Source organism: Cannabis sativa, chromosome 2, assembly GCF_029168945.1.
Source record: "Cannabis sativa cultivar Pink pepper isolate KNU-18-1 chromosome 2, ASM2916894v1, whole genome shotgun sequence".
Classification (NCBI taxonomy): domain Eukaryota; kingdom Viridiplantae; phylum Streptophyta; class Magnoliopsida; order Rosales; family Cannabaceae; genus Cannabis; species Cannabis sativa.
This window is the reverse complement of record NC_083602.1, coordinates 927606-947542: the sequence shown is the minus strand read 5'-3', so window position 1 is coordinate 947542 and position 19937 is coordinate 927606. Positions and strand designations below refer to the sequence as shown.

The 19937-nt window shown below is 27.3% G+C and overlaps 3 protein-coding genes across 4 annotated transcripts; 2 read left to right on the top strand and 1 right to left on the bottom strand.

Annotated features, from left to right (window-relative positions):
* Positions 1-1018: 1018 nt before the first annotated feature.
* Positions 1019-8114, top strand: LOC115719116 (protein trichome birefringence-like 38). The gene is made up of 5 exons (XM_030648037.2): positions 1019-1593; positions 3845-4022; positions 4993-5171; positions 6706-6864; positions 7573-8114. The coding sequence occupies exons 1-5, from the start codon at positions 1304-1306 to the stop codon at positions 7883-7885; spliced, it is 1119 nt and encodes a 372-aa protein (XP_030503897.2). The 5' UTR covers positions 1019-1303; the 3' UTR covers positions 7886-8114.
* Positions 8115-11347: 3233 nt separating this feature from the next.
* On the top strand, positions 11348-13627 carry LOC115718395 (uncharacterized). 2 transcript variants are annotated; one of them, XM_030647160.2, is made up of 5 exons: positions 11348-11489; positions 11592-11854; positions 12424-12635; positions 12708-12972; positions 13112-13627. In XM_030647160.2, exons 1-5 carry the CDS (start codon positions 11483-11485, stop codon positions 13451-13453), a joined length of 1089 nt encoding a protein of 362 aa, XP_030503020.2. In that variant the 5' UTR covers positions 11348-11482; the 3' UTR covers positions 13454-13627. The 2 variants fall into 2 exon arrangements, with proteins under 2 accessions (XP_030503020.2, XP_030503021.2); XM_030647161.2 differs by lacking the exon at positions 11348-11489 and having other exon boundaries at positions 11714-11854; positions 12417-12635.
* Positions 13628-16050: 2423 nt separating this feature from the next.
* Positions 16051-19558, bottom strand: LOC115719115 (cation/H(+) antiporter 15-like). Its single transcript, XM_061109748.1, has 3 exons — positions 19064-19558; positions 17904-18902; positions 16051-17442 (listed from the first exon to the last, which is right to left on the bottom strand). Exons 1-3 carry the CDS (start codon positions 19325-19327, stop codon positions 16108-16110), a joined length of 2598 nt encoding a protein of 865 aa, XP_060965731.1. The 5' UTR covers positions 19328-19558; the 3' UTR covers positions 16051-16107.
* Between the last annotated feature and the right edge of the window lie 379 nt (positions 19559-19937).

The following is a 19937-nucleotide window of genomic DNA, read 5'->3' as shown; positions in this document are numbered from 1 at the left end:
AATTTATTATATTTATTACATGAATGTATTTTTTTAATTTAATAGGAAATAAACATGTTAATTAAATTGCTCATACATATATTATAATGATATTGTAAATATATTATAAACTTGTTATAAATCTGAGTTGATAAGTTAATCAAAATTAAGCATGATTATTTATAAATAGATTGAGTTGGGTTAATATATTTATAAACAATTTTGGTTTTAGTTATTGACACGATTAATAAATGGGTTGTTTGAGTTTAATATTTACTTGTAATACTTAAAACTTAACACGACACAAACACGACCTACAAATATGAATCGCCACCCTAAAATTGACCCCTCATAAAAGAAAAGCTCAAACCTGAGTATAGGCATGCCTTTGTTTTTAGTATGTGAAAAATTATAATCAAATTTATTTTACTAAATTGTAGTTAAATAGATATTTTTACTAATTTTTTTATTTTTTTTAAAAAAATAATTTATAGTATCGAAAATAAACTTTAGAATAATATGTTGTGTTTCATACTCATATATAATATACTTCAAAATAATGCATTTTCAGCATAAGAATGTTTAAGAATCTCTCCCACAAATTATTGGAAAATTCCCAATGATTAAGAAACTCATGTCCTCTACTATAATCAATGATCTCAAATTAGTCCTAATTAAAGGTCAATATTTGTTAAAGTTATTATTAGTTAATAATTAGTTTCTAAACTTGAATTATGTAAATTATATTATAATAATATTCTTAATTTTGTCAGGTCTCAAATCAATTAATAATTTGCTCCCATTCAAAGCAAATTATCTACAACAAAAAATAGCTTGAATAATTAAGGCTCACTCATCACAGCTCATATAATTAAATAAATAAATATGAATTAAAATAAAATATTTACAACCATAAACCACGTTACATTAATCATTCACTAAATTTAGCATAAAATATAACTATAAAATTATATATTTAGATCATGTTATATCCCAAAAATTCTCTCCTACGTGATCATATATCATTTTCACCTATATATATATCTATATATAATATATATGTATATATATAATAAGACACGTATGCATGCATGCATGACAAACCCTAGATGACACGAAAAGTTCTTCTCTCTCATGACCAAATTAATATATGACTTAGCAAGAAACCTGGGTTAATAATAATCATTATTTAGAGAAAAGAATCAGAATAATATATATCTTATACATCAAGATATATATATCATTATATATATAGATTGTGATTCATTATATATATCATCAAAAGTCAATTACCCTTTTCTTTCTCTTCTCTCAAAATTCATATATGTTGATGATGATGATGAGAATTAGTGGTTATTGTTTGGTGGTTTTATTATTAGGGTTTTCATCATTATTATTTGATGTAGATTGTTTAGGAATGAATAATCATGAGATCAAAATTGATAATTTATGTAATTTGTATGAAGGGAATTGGGTTTTGGATGAGACTTATCCTCTTTATGATTCATTGAAATGTCCATACATTTTCAAAAGATTTCAATGCCAAAAAAATGGAAGACCTGATAATCAATATCTCAAGTACAGATGGAAGCCTACCCATTGTGATTTCCCAAGGTAATATATAAATTATATATATATTTATACATATATATATATAGGGTGTTTCTGTTATGCGCTTCTCAAAAAGAGGTATGTCCAATGCACTTTTTATTTGTTTCGGTATTTAGGAGAAAAATTTAGTCTAATTATTTTCATGGTTGTGACGTTATATAGTTATTTAAAACATCTTGTAAAATTTTAAGAAATTTAGAATAATTTATAATGTAGAAAATACTTTTCAAACAATCTATTTTATATTCGTGTATAAAATAAAAGACTTACTCGTGTAACAAACTGTTTGAACCATATTTTTACGTGTTAAATTTTTTTGAATTTTTTAAAATTTTGCAGAATGTCTTAAATAATTAAAGCATACACAACTATAAAAAGAATTAAAGAATTTTTTTTCTCCATTTCTTTTATTTGCACAAACTACAATTATACCATTATTATATCTTTGAATGATTATACAAATTAAGCCTTATGTTTTAATAGTGATATTATCTCTACACAAAATACATTTTTTCACACTAATTTTGTATAACTCATAATTATATTTATATTCTTTTCATCCATGCAAATGCTATTACCTTTGTCCATGTGCATATATAATGTAATGGACTCCTATACATTATCATAATAATTTGATGTGGGACATGATAAATATATAATTATTGAATTTATATATAGAGAAATTTTTAAGTGTAAGATTTTTATGTATCATTTTGTCTAGGAGCGTTTTTATTTTTGGTATTTTAAAAAATTATAATTCAATTTTTTTTTTATTTGACGGTGTATATATATATACTAGGTGAATGTACGTGCCGAGCCACGTATTGCTAATTTCATTTAAGATTTTAGTCTTTTTAAGATTTTAAATATATTTTATTTTTAAACATTACAAATTTTTTTCTTGAAAAAATTAAATATTTATATTTGAAATATCTTTATATTTTATATTTGAAAAAAATAAAGATAGAAATGGTATTTCTGCTAAACCATTACACTTGAATCATCGGGGCGAATTAACACCAACTAATAAGAAAGAAAAAAAACAGAGAACGGTTTCAAGGTGGAGTATTGTGTTTAATATATGAGTTTGCACGATCAGATTTAGAACAATTACAAATAATGAGAAAGTAGATACAGAATTAAATCTAATCAAATTTAAATTTAAATGGTATATGATTTAGATATTTTTAATTAATCTATTTAATATTTAATAATTATTTAGTAAAAAAAAATATCTACAAACATCATAGTGAAAAAAATAATAACAATAAAAAAATAGTTATCCTTATATGATAGAAAAATAGAAAAATTAAATTTTATCATCAATTAAAATTAATAATTATACCTGTATAATTAATAGGTTAAAAAAAAGAGTAATGACCTATATTATAGATAGATATATAGATTATGGAGTGCAAACACTTGGACTAATTTGATGACTCTCTATTGCCAAATATTTATTCACATTAGAATAGAAAAAAAATTAATAAAGCAATTAAAAAGAATAACATCACATTATGCATGAATAAAAAAAAAATATTAATATTCTCCTTATATAGGTTTGTTAGAGAGATATGTGGCTAAGATGATTTTTTAAATTTAAAAATAGATTATTAATATTTAAAAGATTGTTTAATTTTTTGGTTTAATTATTGGGTTTATTTGTTAACGGGAGATCAAACTTAATCATTAAATTTAACAGAATATTCTTTTATTTTTAAGTATATTCTGTTAAACCAAGAAATACCGTGAGATAGGTACTTTTAATATATAAAGATATATTTTTTTAATAATTTACTGAGTCAAAAACATAATTCAAAACAGGCACATCATTTATTATTTGAACTATATCTTAACACTATAAATTATTTAAAATTTTAAAAAACTTTGTGATAATTACAATATATATCGTCACATAAAAAAGTTAAATCATAATTTTTCCCAACACCAAAAATATAGGACAAGAGTGATAATTCTACCTAAAATCTCCATATATATTTATAATTAATTATTAAGTGAATTTTTATAAATGCCATTTTTTATATTTTATTTATAATTTTTAATTATGAAATTACGCTTGTAAAATTTTAAAATTATAAAAATACATTTTACTCAATTAAAAATTACTACATTATTTATCCAAAAATTATAAAAAAACAATCTTATAACAACTATAATACAATTAAAAAAACAGTTTATTATTTTTAATAAAAGAATTCAAAGTGTAAAAATGAAATTTTTTTCGTGTTAACAGGGTTAGTGGATTGGATTTCTTAGAGTTATTAAGAGGAAAGAAGATCTTATTCATTGGAGACTCAATAACTCTCAACCATTGGGAATCCTTTATGTGCTTGCTTCATGCTCATGCCCCAAAATCTACTACAATAACTCCAATAAATAATGCAACATTTTCTAATGGTATTTTATTTAAGGTAAGTATATAAATACTATATTTAGACTATTTTGGATTTTTGTTCTTGGAATTATAATTTATGTATTATTGTGATTCTGAACTTTTTAGCCCGTTAAAAGAGCAATTTGCGGCAAAAACTTCTTTATACTTTAGTTTTTAATACACTTAACCCTTTTATTTTATTTTTTGTGACAAAACCTTTTTAAGTTTATTTTTCTTTGTAAATTTGACAAGTTAGTTAAATATTACCGTTAAATATCAATTGGATGACCACTGTATACACTTATATATATGTAACAGTAAAACCTCGAAGTCGATACGTTAGTAATCTAGTTGGTATTTAATAATAATATTTACTTGACACCTTAAATATGTAAAGAAAATGAAACTTAAAGGAGTTTTGCTACAAAGAAAAAACTAAGGGGGTTAAGTGTATAAAAACTAAAATATAAAAGGGTTTCGCAACAAATTCCTCTCAAAATAATTCTTAAACTATTTACAGTTTTGTAAATTGGTTATTTTGTTAAATTTTTTCATATGAGACAGACAAATGATGACATGACAACTTAGTCAGTTGTTCGTCAATGTCATGTTAACGCCACACATGTAATTAATTTAAAAAAATAATTTTTTTTTTAATTTAGTTTACATAATTTTCTTAATTTAATGATTTGTAAAAAATGCATAATTTTATTTTTATTTAATTTAAAATTATACACATGATACTGATATAGCAACTGACTAAGCAGTCATATCATCATTTTATTTGCCACACATGACAAAACTTAACAAAATGACTAGTTTACAATACTGAATAATTCAGAGACTATATGTAACGAAATAAAAAGTTCAAGAGGCACACTAAGATAAGTAAAGTCATAATTTAGGGGACAAAAATTCTAAATAACGATATATTTATCATGTTATATATATAATACTAATATTAATGAAATTATTACTATTAATTTATTTTATTATTATAAATGCAGGATTATGAAGTTTCAGTATTGAGATTAAATTCTCATTACTTAGTAGACATTGAAGAAGGAAAGAATGGAAGTGTTTTGAAACTAAATTCCATGAAAATGGGAAATTTATGGAATGAAATGGATGTTCTCATCTTCAACTCTTGGCTTTGGTGGACTAGAATTGGAACACCTAGTCAACCGTAAGTATCTATTCTATATAAAATGTGACTATATAACAGAATTTTTGGTTTATGAGAAATTATTGGGTGCCTTTTTTTTAAAAAATAAAAAAAAAATAACAAATTATTAGATTTTGCCACGTAAAAAGTTAGGATAAATAATATTTTTTTTAATTACTATTACAAAGTATAATAATAATTTTTGTTTTTATTTAAATCACTATTATGGTTTCAAATTTCAATGATTATCACTACATTAAATATTATTAATTTTAAAATTATGATATTAAAAAAAACTAAAAACTAAAATAAAATTAACATACGTGACTTGGTATGTAACATCTATCTAATATATATATATTTTCTTAGAATCAAAATTTTTATTTTTGTTATTAGCTATTATCATGAGAGGCTATCCAATAATTAAGCTTAATCTAGTCTTTCAATTTCTTTTTAAAAAGGAAAAAACCAATTGTTTGACCTAAGTGCCGAAAATAGAAAACACCTTCTAAAACTAGTTTAAGTTGGTTGGATGTGTACGGATTCGATCATGAATAAGGAAAAATACAAGTGTATAAGTCCTGAAATAGGGTGGACCTTAATAAAAAAAATATATTATTGGGTCCTTTATTAAAAAAATTAAACATGTAGTAATTTTGAAAATTACAACAAAAAATGTTCGTTTTTTCGAAGAAAAATATTTTTTGGGCCTCTAAACTGGGTGGACTTTAAGTGCGGGCCTAATTCGCTTTGACCAAAATTTAGCCCTGAGCATAACTACTAAATACTACAAGTAGGGGTGGCAAAACAAGTTTCGACACGGCACACGAACACGAACACGAACACAACACGAATTTTACGGGTTAGGGTCGAGAAAATTAGACGCGGGTTGAAAACGGGTCGACACGACTTGAGACGAAATAAAAACAGGTCAAACACGACACGATCCGCTTAACACGAATGTGACACGTTTGACACGATTTTTTTAAATATAATAAAATAAAAAAATTAATAATAATAATATGATTATATAAAAATATATATTTAGTGATTCAATGTTAAGTTAAAAAATTTTAAATTTAATTTTTTTAATTTAACATGAAATTAAAATTATTTTAATTTTTTCAATTTTTATTATATAAATAACAAACTATATATACATAAATGTATATAAGTTTTTTAATGGAGTTTAAATTTATTATTTTTCTCTACAATTCTAGCTTCAATAATAACAAAACGGGTTACAGTGGGTTGACACAAACACGACACGATTTTTTACGGGTCGGGTTAGAGTTGAGATAATTAGACACGAGTCAAAAAATGGGTCGACACACTTGATACGAAATAAAAAGCGGGTCACATAAAATATGACACGAACACGACACGATGACACGTTTTGCCACCCCTAACTACAAGAGTGTGACATATTACTATTACTACATTTTAATATTAGGTCCATTTTTTTTGTAAGACACATTTTAGTTTATTTTGTATATAATAGTTTTAAAGTACTAATTATTATTATATTAATTTTGTTTCCAATTAATTAATGCAGATTTGATCATATTGAAGATGGTAATCAAACAGTGAAGAGTATGGATCAAATAGAAGCATATAGAAAGGCTTTAACAACATGGGCCAATTGGGTTGATACATCTGTCAACACAACCAAGACTAAAGTCATATTTCAAGCATTGAGTCCATCTCATTACAAGTATGATATATTAACTTCTTTCTTCACTAATATATTTTTTTTAGAATATTAACAACATATCTAATTAAATTCATGCATGTTACACCTCAAAACCTAATTTTAATTTTGACAGGATAGATATTTTAATATTTATTTTTTAAAAAAATTTGCAGCATAAATACCGTATTCAAGTCTTGAGTACTCAATGTTAGTAAAATAATAATTTTCATCTAATTTTATCAATATATTAGTGTTTTATAAACAACACATGTAAGTACCAAATACTAAATCATTAAATTTAGACAAAAACTTATAGTATCAAATTATTAATTACTTCAAAATCTCCTTTCAACAAATTTAAAAATTAAATCTGGTTACAAATTTAAGATACTTATGGGGTTTGTAATGATAAAATTATAATTTTATTAACATTAAGTATTTATGCTGCTAAAAATATTATAAGGCTAATACCAATTACAAATTCAAACTTTATACTGCAAATATCTCTTAATTTTTGTTGCAACCATTATAGTGTCAAAATTTTCAATGTTATCCCTAATCAAAAACCTATTTTTTTTTTTTTTTGAATTAAAACTTACATATTTTAAGTTCACTAACATATACACATGATTCACTTCATTTTTCTTTATTAATTTTTTTCTTATATATATTGACACAATATCATAATTTTTTTAAATTTGTTAAAATAACTTATTATTATTATTGTAGTGGGAGAGAGTGGAATAAAAGTGAAGGAACAAATTGTGAAGGAGAAAAAGAGCCTATAATATTAACAAACAATGGAACATTGTACCCTAAAGATTCTTCACCACCATCACTTGTGTTGAAAGAAGTTTTGAATCAAATGAAGAAGCCAATTCATTTACTTGACATAACAACTTTGTCAAAGCTTAGAAAAGATGGTCATCCTAGTAAATTCAACACTTATGGACTTGTTGATTGTAAACATTGGTGCATTGCAGGAGTTCAAGACACTTGGAATCAACTTCTCTATTATGCTCTCAAAAAATTATTTATTTGATTAATTAATTATAAATTTATTATTCTAAACTATATGTATATGTTCATCACTAATTAATTATATCGATCGATCAATAAATCACTGAATAATAATATTGATCGATCGATTACTTACTGTCTGGATGTTTGTTCTTACGGCACATTTGTAAGAGGCTGCGATGATTGAGATTTTAAAGTAATTCACGTAATCGTTGACATGACGGTGAAAATAGATATTTTATTTTGTTAAATGTAATTTTGCAAAATAATATTATTTGATGATTATTTGCAAAAATGACATTTTAATTGTCCTGAAAAAGGACATTTTGTAAAATATTATGTATAAAAAACTATTATAAAAGGCACTATTATACATTAATTGGATTATGAGTTTGTGTGAAAAAAAAAGTAATATTAATATAGAGGTTTTTCCTTTTGGATCTCTTTCTTGTATCTCTTCATACATATTTTTTAATGATATTAAAAAAAAACATAATTTCATAATAAGAAAAATATTTTAGAAATGAGAGTGTAAAACGACTACCCAATTATTTTTTTCAAAAATAACATATTAGATTTTTACTACTATGTACTAAACAAAACTATTGGAAAGAAGCCCAATTGAAAATTTTGGCCCAAAACCTCCAATTAGTTTGGGCCTACCCTGTTTATAAAACAGAATAAATGGCATTTTTGGAAAATATATTTCACATTGTGGTATATTTAAGAAAGTTGGATTATTTTATTCATTTTAACAAATACCTCTACTTTCATTCTTATCATTCTTAGTAGAGTAATTTGCGGCAAAACCCCCCCAACTATCAATTTACTTGTAAAAAACCATCCAACCTCATATTTTGGTGGGAAAACCATCCAAAGTACTGTTCCGTTTACATTTTTAAGGTGTCGTCTGTCCAGCCTCGTTAAGTTCTAATTTTACCCACGTGGCAATGACAAGTCACTAAAAAATTATCCTATGTGGCCATATTTTACAAAATAAAAACAAAACTTTAAGAGTAATTTGCGGCAAAACTCCCCCAACTATCAATTTACTTGCAAAAAACCATCCAAAAATCTTTAAGGTTGGATGGTTTTTTGCAAGTAAATTGATAGTTGGGGGAGTTTTGCCGCAAATTACTCTTAAATTTTTTGTTTTTATTTTAATTTTTATTTTGTAAAATATGGCCACGTAGGATAATTTTTTAGTGACGTGTCATTGCCACGTGGGCAAAATTAGGACTTAACGAGGCTGGACAGACGACACCTTAAAAATGTAAACGGAACAATACTTTGGATGGTTTTCCCACCAAAATATGAGGTTGGATGATTTTTTGTAAGTAAATTGATAGTTGAGGGGGTTTTGCGGTAAATTACTCTTCTTAGTATATTGGGCCAAATAATATTAGTCAATTTTTGATCATTTTTAGTGAGAAATTTACATGGTATACTAACTTTTGCTATTTTTTTACAAAAATACTGTCAGGCGGTATTTTTTACTTTTTTACTGTGTTTTTTTATAAGTTTCATATTGCAGTATACTGTGTCAAGTTTTCACTGGTATTCTACTGGTGTTTTACTAGTGTTCTACTGTTGTTTTGTTTTATGTTTTACTGGTGTTTTATAAAAACACAGTATTTTTTTAAAAAAATTCGTGTGACAGTATTTTTGTAAAAATTAACCCAAATTTCAGTATTTTTATAAATTTCCCTTTTTAGTTATTATTTTATTTTGAGTAATTTGTGATAGAAATGCCAGTTTAACTTTCAGTTGCAAATATATACCTAAATTTAATTTTTGGCGGTAATAATACTAAAGTTATATTTTTAGAACTCTGTAGGTACCTGACCATTAAGTAGTCATTATCCACGTGTAATTTTTTATTGGTTTATTTAAATTAATTTTTTTTAATAAAAATTTAATAACTTAGACCAATCAATAATTGTCACGTGACTATTTACTTAACACTTAACAGTAAGTACCTACAAAAGTTTCAAAATTATAACTTAGGTATTATTATCGTGAAAAATTAAACTTAGATATTTATTTACAATTAAAAGTTAAACTTAAGTATTTATGCCGCAAATTACTCTTTTATTTTTTAGTAAATGTTGTTTTTTTTTTTGTTGAAAATGTCAATTTTGAGTTTGTTAATAATAAAATTACATTTATATATATAAGTAAAGATTTGTGCACACAAAATATGAACTAAAATACAACAACACTTAGTAATATGGTTGTAATTTTTAAAATTTTAGATTTCTTCTTAATCAAATTTGATTATTGGCTAGAAACCACAGTCACGGACATCATTTTATTTTATATTTTATATGCACATATCATTACTATATATTTATACATTCTCAATTTTTTGAAATGTTTTAATTTCTAGCTACCAAAATTGACAATTTAATTTAAAATGCCATTTCAATCTTATTATGATTCTTACCCAAAATTGGAATATGCCATTTTATTAATAGTTTGTTTATAAAGCTCAAAAACTCTCTCCCAATCAAAAAATACTCATCTAAAACCCCATTGGATAATAATAATAACAATAATAATAATAATAATAATAATAATAATAATAATAATTTCATATTTAATTAATATCTTATGAATTGTACTTTTCATTAAAAAAAAAAAGGTATACTATGTGTGTCTCTCTTGCAATTGTATTTTTTTTCTTGCATGTGAACAAGACCCCATACAACTAAGCAAGTAGGCTTTTTTATTTTTTATTTTTTTAAAAAAAGAAAATGAAAAAGAAAAACATAAAATATATGGCAATGACAGCAACACAATCATACTAATCATTTCAAATCTAGTATTTATTTTTTCTTTTCAGAAGGAAAAAGGAAAAACAAATTTGATTTTACACATTTTCATTGACTCTATATGTTTTGGGTAATTAATTATGTAATCCTATATTTCAACTCACAATTTTTTTTTTTTTGGATTATTTCTAAAATACTCAAAAATAACAAAACATTCAATTTTACAAAATTTTGACTTCTTTTTTTTTTTTATATATATATTTTCACAGATATTTTAATTTATTTTTAAATTATTTTAAAACAATTATTATTTTCACATTGCGAAAATATAATATAATGTTGAACAACATAAAAAAATATTTGAAAAATATAAATCCGTAAAATATAAATAAAAAAAATCGTAAAAAATATTAAATTTTTTTTCGTTTTTAAGTATATTGTGTAAATTTTCTTTTTTTTTTTCCAATAAAAATCACATTTTTCTTTTCATTTTTTTAGACAAAATAATAATAAATAAATATAAGTTTACATGAAATTGAATTTGACTAGAATAGAAGACATTCAATGGGACAAGAAATGTTTTGGATAAATACAAGAAAATCCCATTTAAATTGGAAAAACTACAAGAATATTCTCATGCTTAGGTATAAACCCAAACTCAATTTTTATTTATTTTTTATTTTTTATTATTAGTGGTAATATATATAATTATATATACTTCATCTATTTGATTTGAAAAAAATAAATAAATGTGTATTTTTTAATAGTAAAAAGCCAGACAAGCAAAAACAAAAAAAACTCTGTTTGAAGTCAAATTAAAGGGAGAAATTTCTGCTGTACTAATAATGTCAGGTGAGCAAAAATTCTTGGCCATTTTCTTTCACTTTCCGGGAAAATATTGATTGCCCATAAATTTTTATAGTCTTGTAGTTATTATTATTGGTTAAAAATCAGGTCTTGTTTCAAGAACAGCTCTGAGAGTGGTGATTGGTGTTTTGGGTATTATTTTCATGGCTACTCATCAATCTCCATCTCCACATATTGATGGTGATGATGATGATTCTTCTCATCCAATAATTTCCCAAAGAATTAGATTGAAAGATGGAAGATTTTTGGCTTATAAAGAAAAGGGTGTCCCCAAAACCAGATCAAATTACAAGATCATTATTGTTCATGGCTTTGGAAGTTCTAAAGATATGAACTTTTTAGCTCCTCAAGTAATGTTTTCAATGCCCTTTTCTTTATTTCTCATTTCTGAATCTGAGTTATGAACTTTTTCTCTTGTTTTGAGATATGGGTTACTTTGAAAAAGGTTCAATTTTTATTTTTTGGGGGAAATGGTGTGTCTTTTTCATGTAAAGCTGACCTTTTTGAGCTTGAAAATCTGATAGAAATGTTCTGGTTTTTTGTTTTCTTTTTAATTGAACTACCACATAATGTAGATTTTGAGTAAATTCATGTAAAGTTGACTTTTTTTGAGCATGAAAATCTGATGGAAATGTACCCATATAAGAAGGTATATTCCACACAATGTACTAACACATCATTGAATGTTGATTTTGAGTTAAAAGTTTTGTAAAAGCTGACTTTTTTTAGTATGAAAATCTCATAGAAATTTACCCAATATGATTATGCTTGGAGAAATGTACACAAATGTATCATATCATTGAATGTAGATTTGAGTAAATTCATCCAAACCTGACTTAGTTTAGTAGTTTAGGATGGGATAATGAGTTGTTATACTGGTTTGAAAAGAAGTGAAATTCAATGTGGTTTTAGTTTTCAGGATCTGGTAGATGAGCTTGGGATATATTTCTTGCTATATGACCGAGCAGGGTATGGAGAAAGCGATCCAAACCCGAAACATTCTGTCAAGAGTGAAGCACTAGACATTCAAGAACTAGCTGATCAGTTACAAATAGGGTCTAAATTTTATGTCATTGGAGTTTCAATGGGGTCATATCCAACTTGGAGTTGCCTCAAATACATACCCGAAAGGCAAATAAACAAAACTCTACTGCTTTATGCTTTTTCTCAATTGATTGTGTTGTAACTCAGCTTTGATTGCAGGCTATCAGGTGTTGCTTTTGTTGTCCCGATAGTGAATTATAAATGGCCTTCTTTTCCCCGAAAGCTAATCAAAGATGATTATAGGCGAAAACTTGTTCAATGTGGAGTTTGGATGGCTAACTATGTCCCTGGATTGCTATATTGGTTGGTAACTCAAAAATGGTTACCAACAACTTCTTCTGTTATGAACCGAAAACCAGTACTGTTCAACAGCAGAGATATCGATGCCCTCAAAAAAACCAAGGGATTTCCAATGCTCACACCGGTAACCATTGAAAACTTATGTGTGGAATGATCTTTTCTTATGTTTAAAGTAACAAAAAGCATGATCGGTTCTGGGCTAAGGCAGACTAGGCATGTAACAAAAGTTTATGTTTTTCTTTTGATTTGTTTGTTTTAAACAGGAGAAGTTACAACACAAGGGTGTTTTCGATACTCTTCGTGGTGATTTTGTTGTTGCTTATAGCGAATGGGGTTTCGATCCAATGGAGCTAAGGAATCCATTTCCTAATGAGAATCGAAGTTGTGTACATATTTGGCAAGGTTATGAGGATAAAGTTGTGCCATTTGAGCTACAAAGATATGTTTCAAGTAAGTTGCCTTGGATTAAGTATCATGAAGTTGTTGATGGTGGACATTTGATTGTGCATTATAATGGTTTGTGTGAAGCAATTTTGAGAGCACTTTTGCTTGGTGAAGAGTCTCTTGAGTATAGACCTAACATACCAAAAGAAATTGTAGTTTAATCATAGGGAAAAAAATTGTCAAAAAAAGTACTATTCATTTTTATTTTTTGTTCTTATTAATTCTTTGATTTGGAAAAAAAAAAGTTTGTTGGTTATGAATATTATTATTGATAGATTTGATTGTAAAATTGTATATTAATTGTGTTAATTGTTTAACAATTTAGAGAAAGAAAATGGTTTCATGAGTTTACTTTAATTTATTTATTTTTGTGGCTTTTTTTTTTGGGGAAATTTACATGATGTACTAACTTTTATTATTTTTTTACAAAAATACTGTCAGGCGGTATTTTTTACTTTTTTACTGTGTTTTTTTTATAAGTTTCATACTGCAGTATACTGTGTTAAGTTTTCACTGGTGTTCTACTGGTATTTTATTAGTGTTCTACTGTTGTTTTGAGTTGTTCTGCTTTGTGTTTTACTGGTGTTTTATAAAAACACGGTATTTTTGAAAATATTTCCGTGTGACAGTATTTTTGTAAAAGTTAACTCAAATTCCAGTATTTTTGTAAGTTTTCCTTTTTTTTTTTTTTTTTTTTTTACATGATAATATAATTTTAAGTTTGAATTTACCAAATTTGTGTACATTTCCATTAAGAAACATAACATGAAATTAACTAAAAAGAATCCATTTTCATTTTTTTTTTGTTTTCAACAAAAAATTGGCTAACTCTATTATTATAAGTTGAGTAATACCTCTAGTTTATATCCATTAATTAAAAATACTTTCATATTATATTTTATTAAAATGTACTCACTTTTGTGAGTGTTACCTAATATATCCTCACTTTTCACTTGAGTCTAGCGCATAATTTACATTAACTTAAGGAGTATAATATGAACAATATCTATAAAAGTAGGTATATCTTAAAGAATGTGGAGATAAAGGTAAAAATTAAAGCAAGTAAAATAAAATAGGTATACAATGTGATTTTTTTTAGGGTAAATACCATTTTGGACCTCATGTTTTGCAAAAGTTACCAATTAGACCATCTGTTTTGTTAAATGGCAAAATGAATTATGTATTTTCCAAAATGGTAAAAATAGGACTCTGAACTTAATTTTTGACAATTTTTTTTTAATATAAATAACTTAAAGATAATTTCTAACACGAACAGATACAGAAAAATGTAAACAGTTTTGTCATAACACCTTTTGATCGAATTATTATTAAATTTTATTTTGACAAAAAATCAGTTCAGGGTCCTATTTGTACTATTTTAGAAAATTCAGAGTCCATTTTGTCATTTAACAAAACAGAATGTTCAATTTTACAAAACACAGGGTCTAAAATGCTATTTTTTTTATTTTTTTTTAATTTTGTAAATATTATTTTCATGTTGTGCTCATAACATGTTTTGAAAACAACTGTAGATTGGTATTTTTTGCAATTTCTTTGTTATTTTATTTATGAAAATATCTTTATAATAATTATTTTTTTGGTATATTTACTTATTTTTGAAAATTATGATAAGATTATATGTTACACATATTCATTTTGAAAATACAATTTTTGTAATTTATCAACAATAAAAAATAAAATAAAGGGTTACATATAATTATTTGTTTACTTAGTGGAAATTACAATGATTTTTTTGTACAATATGTGAAAATATATGTTTTTTTTTTCTTTTAAAAAAATTATTTAATGGAAATATTAAAAAATAAGTAAAAAATATGAAAAATAGTTATTAAATAAGTTATTATTGTTATAAAATAATATAAAATAATATAAAGTAGATGAGAAGAAAGAAGAAGAAGATGAAGAGAGAAAGAGAAAGTGAATGAGAATTTCTGAGTTTTCTATTCCAATGGGGTGAATTCCTATTTATACAAATACAAAAGTGAGATATTAAGAAACTAAGAAAAAGGGAAACTAAGGAAAAGAGGAATGTTGATTACAATTCATGGTAATAAATAAAAAATTTGGACATCCACATAATTATTAATATTTATAACAATTATTGTTTTTTTAATTATTATTATTGTTCTCTTATATATTAAATAAGTTATTTTTAAATTGTATGAAAAATAGTTAGTGGGCCAAACAGATAACACTACAGGTTACTTGCATTGAAGATGGCCTTAGAACTTGTAATAATAATAGCTTAGTGAAAAAAATATATTAATCATTGCATTAATGGTCAATCTCTGTAAACTATTATCATTTTATATTTTTTATTTGATAAAAATTACTAAGTAGATTTTTTATTTTTAAGATAATAAATTAAATTCTATATTTTTAAAAATAATATAAAATAATATAATGACTTAGTTTTTCGATTTTTTTTATATAACAAATTTTAAAATAATTTCTAGCACGAACAAATATAAATACAGAATACAAAGTACTATTTTATTAAATTTTATAACACTATCTCAAACACTCTTTTTATTTATTTTATTATTTTAAAAATAAACTAATTAGCTAATTCTTCTAAAATATTATAAATTAAATAAAGAAAGATTAAAACTAATTCACACATATCATTATATTATCAATTAACTCACTATAATATTTAATATATTTTAACAATCTTTCTCGATATCATATCACTATTGATATAATCAAATAGGTATCCCATATAATTAATATAATAACTTTTAATGGGTATTGCTAACCAATCATAAGAAAACACGTCTAAAAGGAGTCATAATCAAAGATGATCATCATCATCAGTAACCCTAACTCTCCTGTGTATGAATGGAGCAAAAGTACTTGAATTGTTCATCTCCGGCGGGTGCCACGTCATGTGCCCGAACTCCTCCCTAACTTGTCCTACTCCGGCCTGATGATCTTGCTCATCCACTAACCCAACACCGTGTTGCACCACCAAAACCGACGCCTCCGCCGCGAAGCTTGAGCACACCAAGATATCCCCCAAAGGACCCAATTCAGGGTACTCCGACCAGTCAGATAGCCCAGACGTTAGCGGCGACACTATTCCTCTCCCTCTCCCCACCACATAAAGATCATACTTATTTTCCACTGTGCTCACAATCCTCACTACCTCTTCTCCATTGTCAACCACTTCTTCTATCAACATGATTGAATGGTCATCCTTTGACTTTAGCTTAAACTCTTCTATGTATTGATCATCCAATGGCTTCTCCTTCTCATTGTCCACTATGGCATTGAGTATTCCATCTTCGCCGTCACCAAAAGTATTAGGGCTCATTTCTACAACATTTTTATTAGGAATGAACCGGTAAACAGTCAAGCAAACCCTAGGGCTTTTCGCCATCCTCCATGCATACGCTAGGGCTTCCCGGTCATCCCTTCCTCCAATGAAGATCATGGAGAATTGGTTATTGAGAGCAGAAGATCGTGTGTTGAAGCCACGGTCGAAGAATATGGCGGCGGAACATGGCGTGTTGTCTAGTACATTCTTGTTCACAGCACGAAACGGAGAGTTGGCGTTGCTATCAGTTCCTCCACCACCGTCCGCCGTGGAATGGACGTGGAAAGGGAGGATTATGAGTGTAGCGCGCTTGTCCTCAGCAAGGCTACAAATGTCTTCATGCATGGTGTTATAGGCAGAGACGGCGGTGAGTGGTTGGACGGATAAATTCTCGCTTTCTAAGCTTTCGAACGCCTCGGCAATTCCTTCAACTTTTCCGGCAGCGGCGGCGCCGCCTACCACGGCGGTGCCGGGGATGTTTTCCGCGGTCTTGCAAGTGTCGTGGACGATTAGCATGGCGGAGGCGTGGCCGACAAGCTCCACGAGGTGGACGGCAAAGGCGTAAATGGGAGATTGCTTGGTGGGGTTGGAGGAGGCGAGAAGGTTGACGAGGCCACCGGCGTTGCGCGTGGAATGCACGCAGGCAAGGATTCGGAACTCGGAGTTTCCTTCTATGCTTCTTATGGTTTTGTATTTGTATTGACTAAGACTACGCTTTCTTGAATAAGTCAAAGATAAAATTGGTCCCACCACAGCTGTCATTATCAATAGGGCAAATACTAATATTGTAAATGTTTGCATGTCCAGAGCCTGAAATTTTTATCATTAATTACAAAATTAATAAATTAATATTTAACATAAAAAAAGTAATATTCTTACTGAGTTTATGTTTATTATTGTAAACAATTGTACTTTTTAATGAAGTTATTTTCAACTCAAAATAAATAAATAAATAAAAAGAACATTTAACATAATATTAAAACCCTTCTAAAAAATAATATTAATGTGTTTCTAAATAAAATTTATTATTTATTATAACAAGTGTTTTGAATCGATTTTATATTAGTATATTGATAATTAAAATTTTAAACTGTTTATGTAGAGTGTATATTATAGCTATTTAAAATATTCTAAATATATTAATGTGACGAAAATAGAGTTCAAATATAAAATTATAATTATGTTGAAAGTAAAAATGGTTATGTTGCATTTTTGGATCTGTATAACTTCCTTATATTTATATGGCTATATATATTTATATATAAACTTACCAACATGTCTCTCCCAGTGCTGATTATAATGAGTGCAAGTAAGCCTTTAGTATTCAACAAAAGCCCTAGAGCCAAACTATCCCTTGCCTTCATCTTATTGAGAAAGTAAGCCACAATAAAAGTGCTAATCACTTTAGCCGAGAATGCCAAAAATATCACCAACGACACCATCCCTAACCCTACTCCCCGTCGAAATATCCAATGGACATCGGTTCTCAACCCTATGCAGTAGAAGAAGAGCGGTATCAACAACTCCGAAACGAAGTCCTCCATAATCTCCATCACTGCCCTCTTCAACTCTCCTTTTGGCAAGATCACACCAAACATGAAGGCCCCGAAGATGGAGTGAGAGCCACAAGAGTCTGTGATGTACGCGCTGAGGACTACACCCGCCATGATGTACATGACATGGTGTTGCGTGTAGTTTTCATCCTTTACGTACTTACTAATAAGGTACTTGACTGCTGGACGAAGAGCGAAAAGCGAGAATATGATGAAGATGGTAGTGGTGGTGACAGTGAATATGCGACCTCTACTAGAGGTCGCCATAACAAGAATAAATAGGAACCAACAAATGATGTCAGAGATGACAGACGAGGTTAGGGCAGTTCGACCCACGTCAGTGTGGAGGAGTTTGAGGTCAGCAAGAAGGCCAGCAAGGTCAGGAAAGTTAGTTGTGGCTAGGGCTAGCCCCCAAAAGAGGGGCCCAAATTGATTTGGTGAGTTTCTCGAGATTTCTGCAAAATTCTCGAGAAGTAAGTGGTGTAAGGCATAGCCTAGTGGGACTGGGAGAATGATCCCTGCCACCGCGGTGGTGACAGGCTTTCGGCCAGCTTTTAGGATGGGCTTTAGGTCCACCTCTAAGCCGACCATGAACATGAAATAAATGATGCCTAAGGCCGCTATGTTTTCTAGAGTCATAATTGTACCAAATGGAGTTAGGTGTTTTACAGCAAAATCTGTGAAGCCAATGCCAGATGGACCCAACAATATACCACCCTGCCGAAAAAAAAATTAGAAAGGTTATGATATTTTTTTGTCGTATATAATAGCATAATTATTTTTAAAATTTTACAAAAACACAAATTACTATTATAAAATATCGCTAACTAACAGTGTATCGATCAACTAATCAATATTTTTTTTATAAAAATACTTACGATGATTTCAGCAGCTATACGAGGAATATGAAAAGGCCTAACAAGAAGGGTTAGAATTCGATTAACACAAAGAATAACAAAAAGTTGTGTTATAAGAGAAGGAAGAGACAATGATGAAGTGTTCTCAGATCTCCAAATCCCTGTTAAATGTGTTACAACTTTTCTAAAACACAAATTAATGTAATTGAAATCTTGGCTCATAAAACATGGTTGCACAAGAAATAAATCCTCATTTGGATCCGTTTCATTACAATACAACACCATTTTTTCTTTTTATTAAATTAACAAATTTTCCTAATTAAATATATATAGCTAATAATCTTTCTTAATTTCTCTCCTATTTTTCGTTGGCCGCAATCACCACCACCGACGCGTCGTGATTGTCACCCCCATCACCCCGCCGCCCTCGATGAACAGAGATGAGAATTTAGCTATAAAAAATATGAGATTTTTTTTTCTTTGTTTTATTTTCTATTAGGTTTTTTTTTTCTTATAAATATTTATATAAAAGAATTGATGGGGTTTTAGAAAATGTAGGATGGAGCACCTAAATAGGGTTTATTCACTTCTGTCTTTCTTTTCTTTCTTCATTGTTAATTTGTTTTGGTTGTTTTTTGTTTTAACATTATAGTTAACTTAAACATATATATTAGGTTAGTTTGTTATTGTCAATATGGCTAAGTTGGATTTTAAGTTTTATGTTCTGTGTTATTAGCTAATTTTATACAACCATAATATTAATACCTATCATATTTTGTATATCAGTTATTATTAGCTTAATTATTATAGAGTTTTGAGTGGCATGCATATAGTACTAGAATTTTTTTATATTGTAGAAAGAAATATAATATTTTTTTTATAACAAAAAATTAAT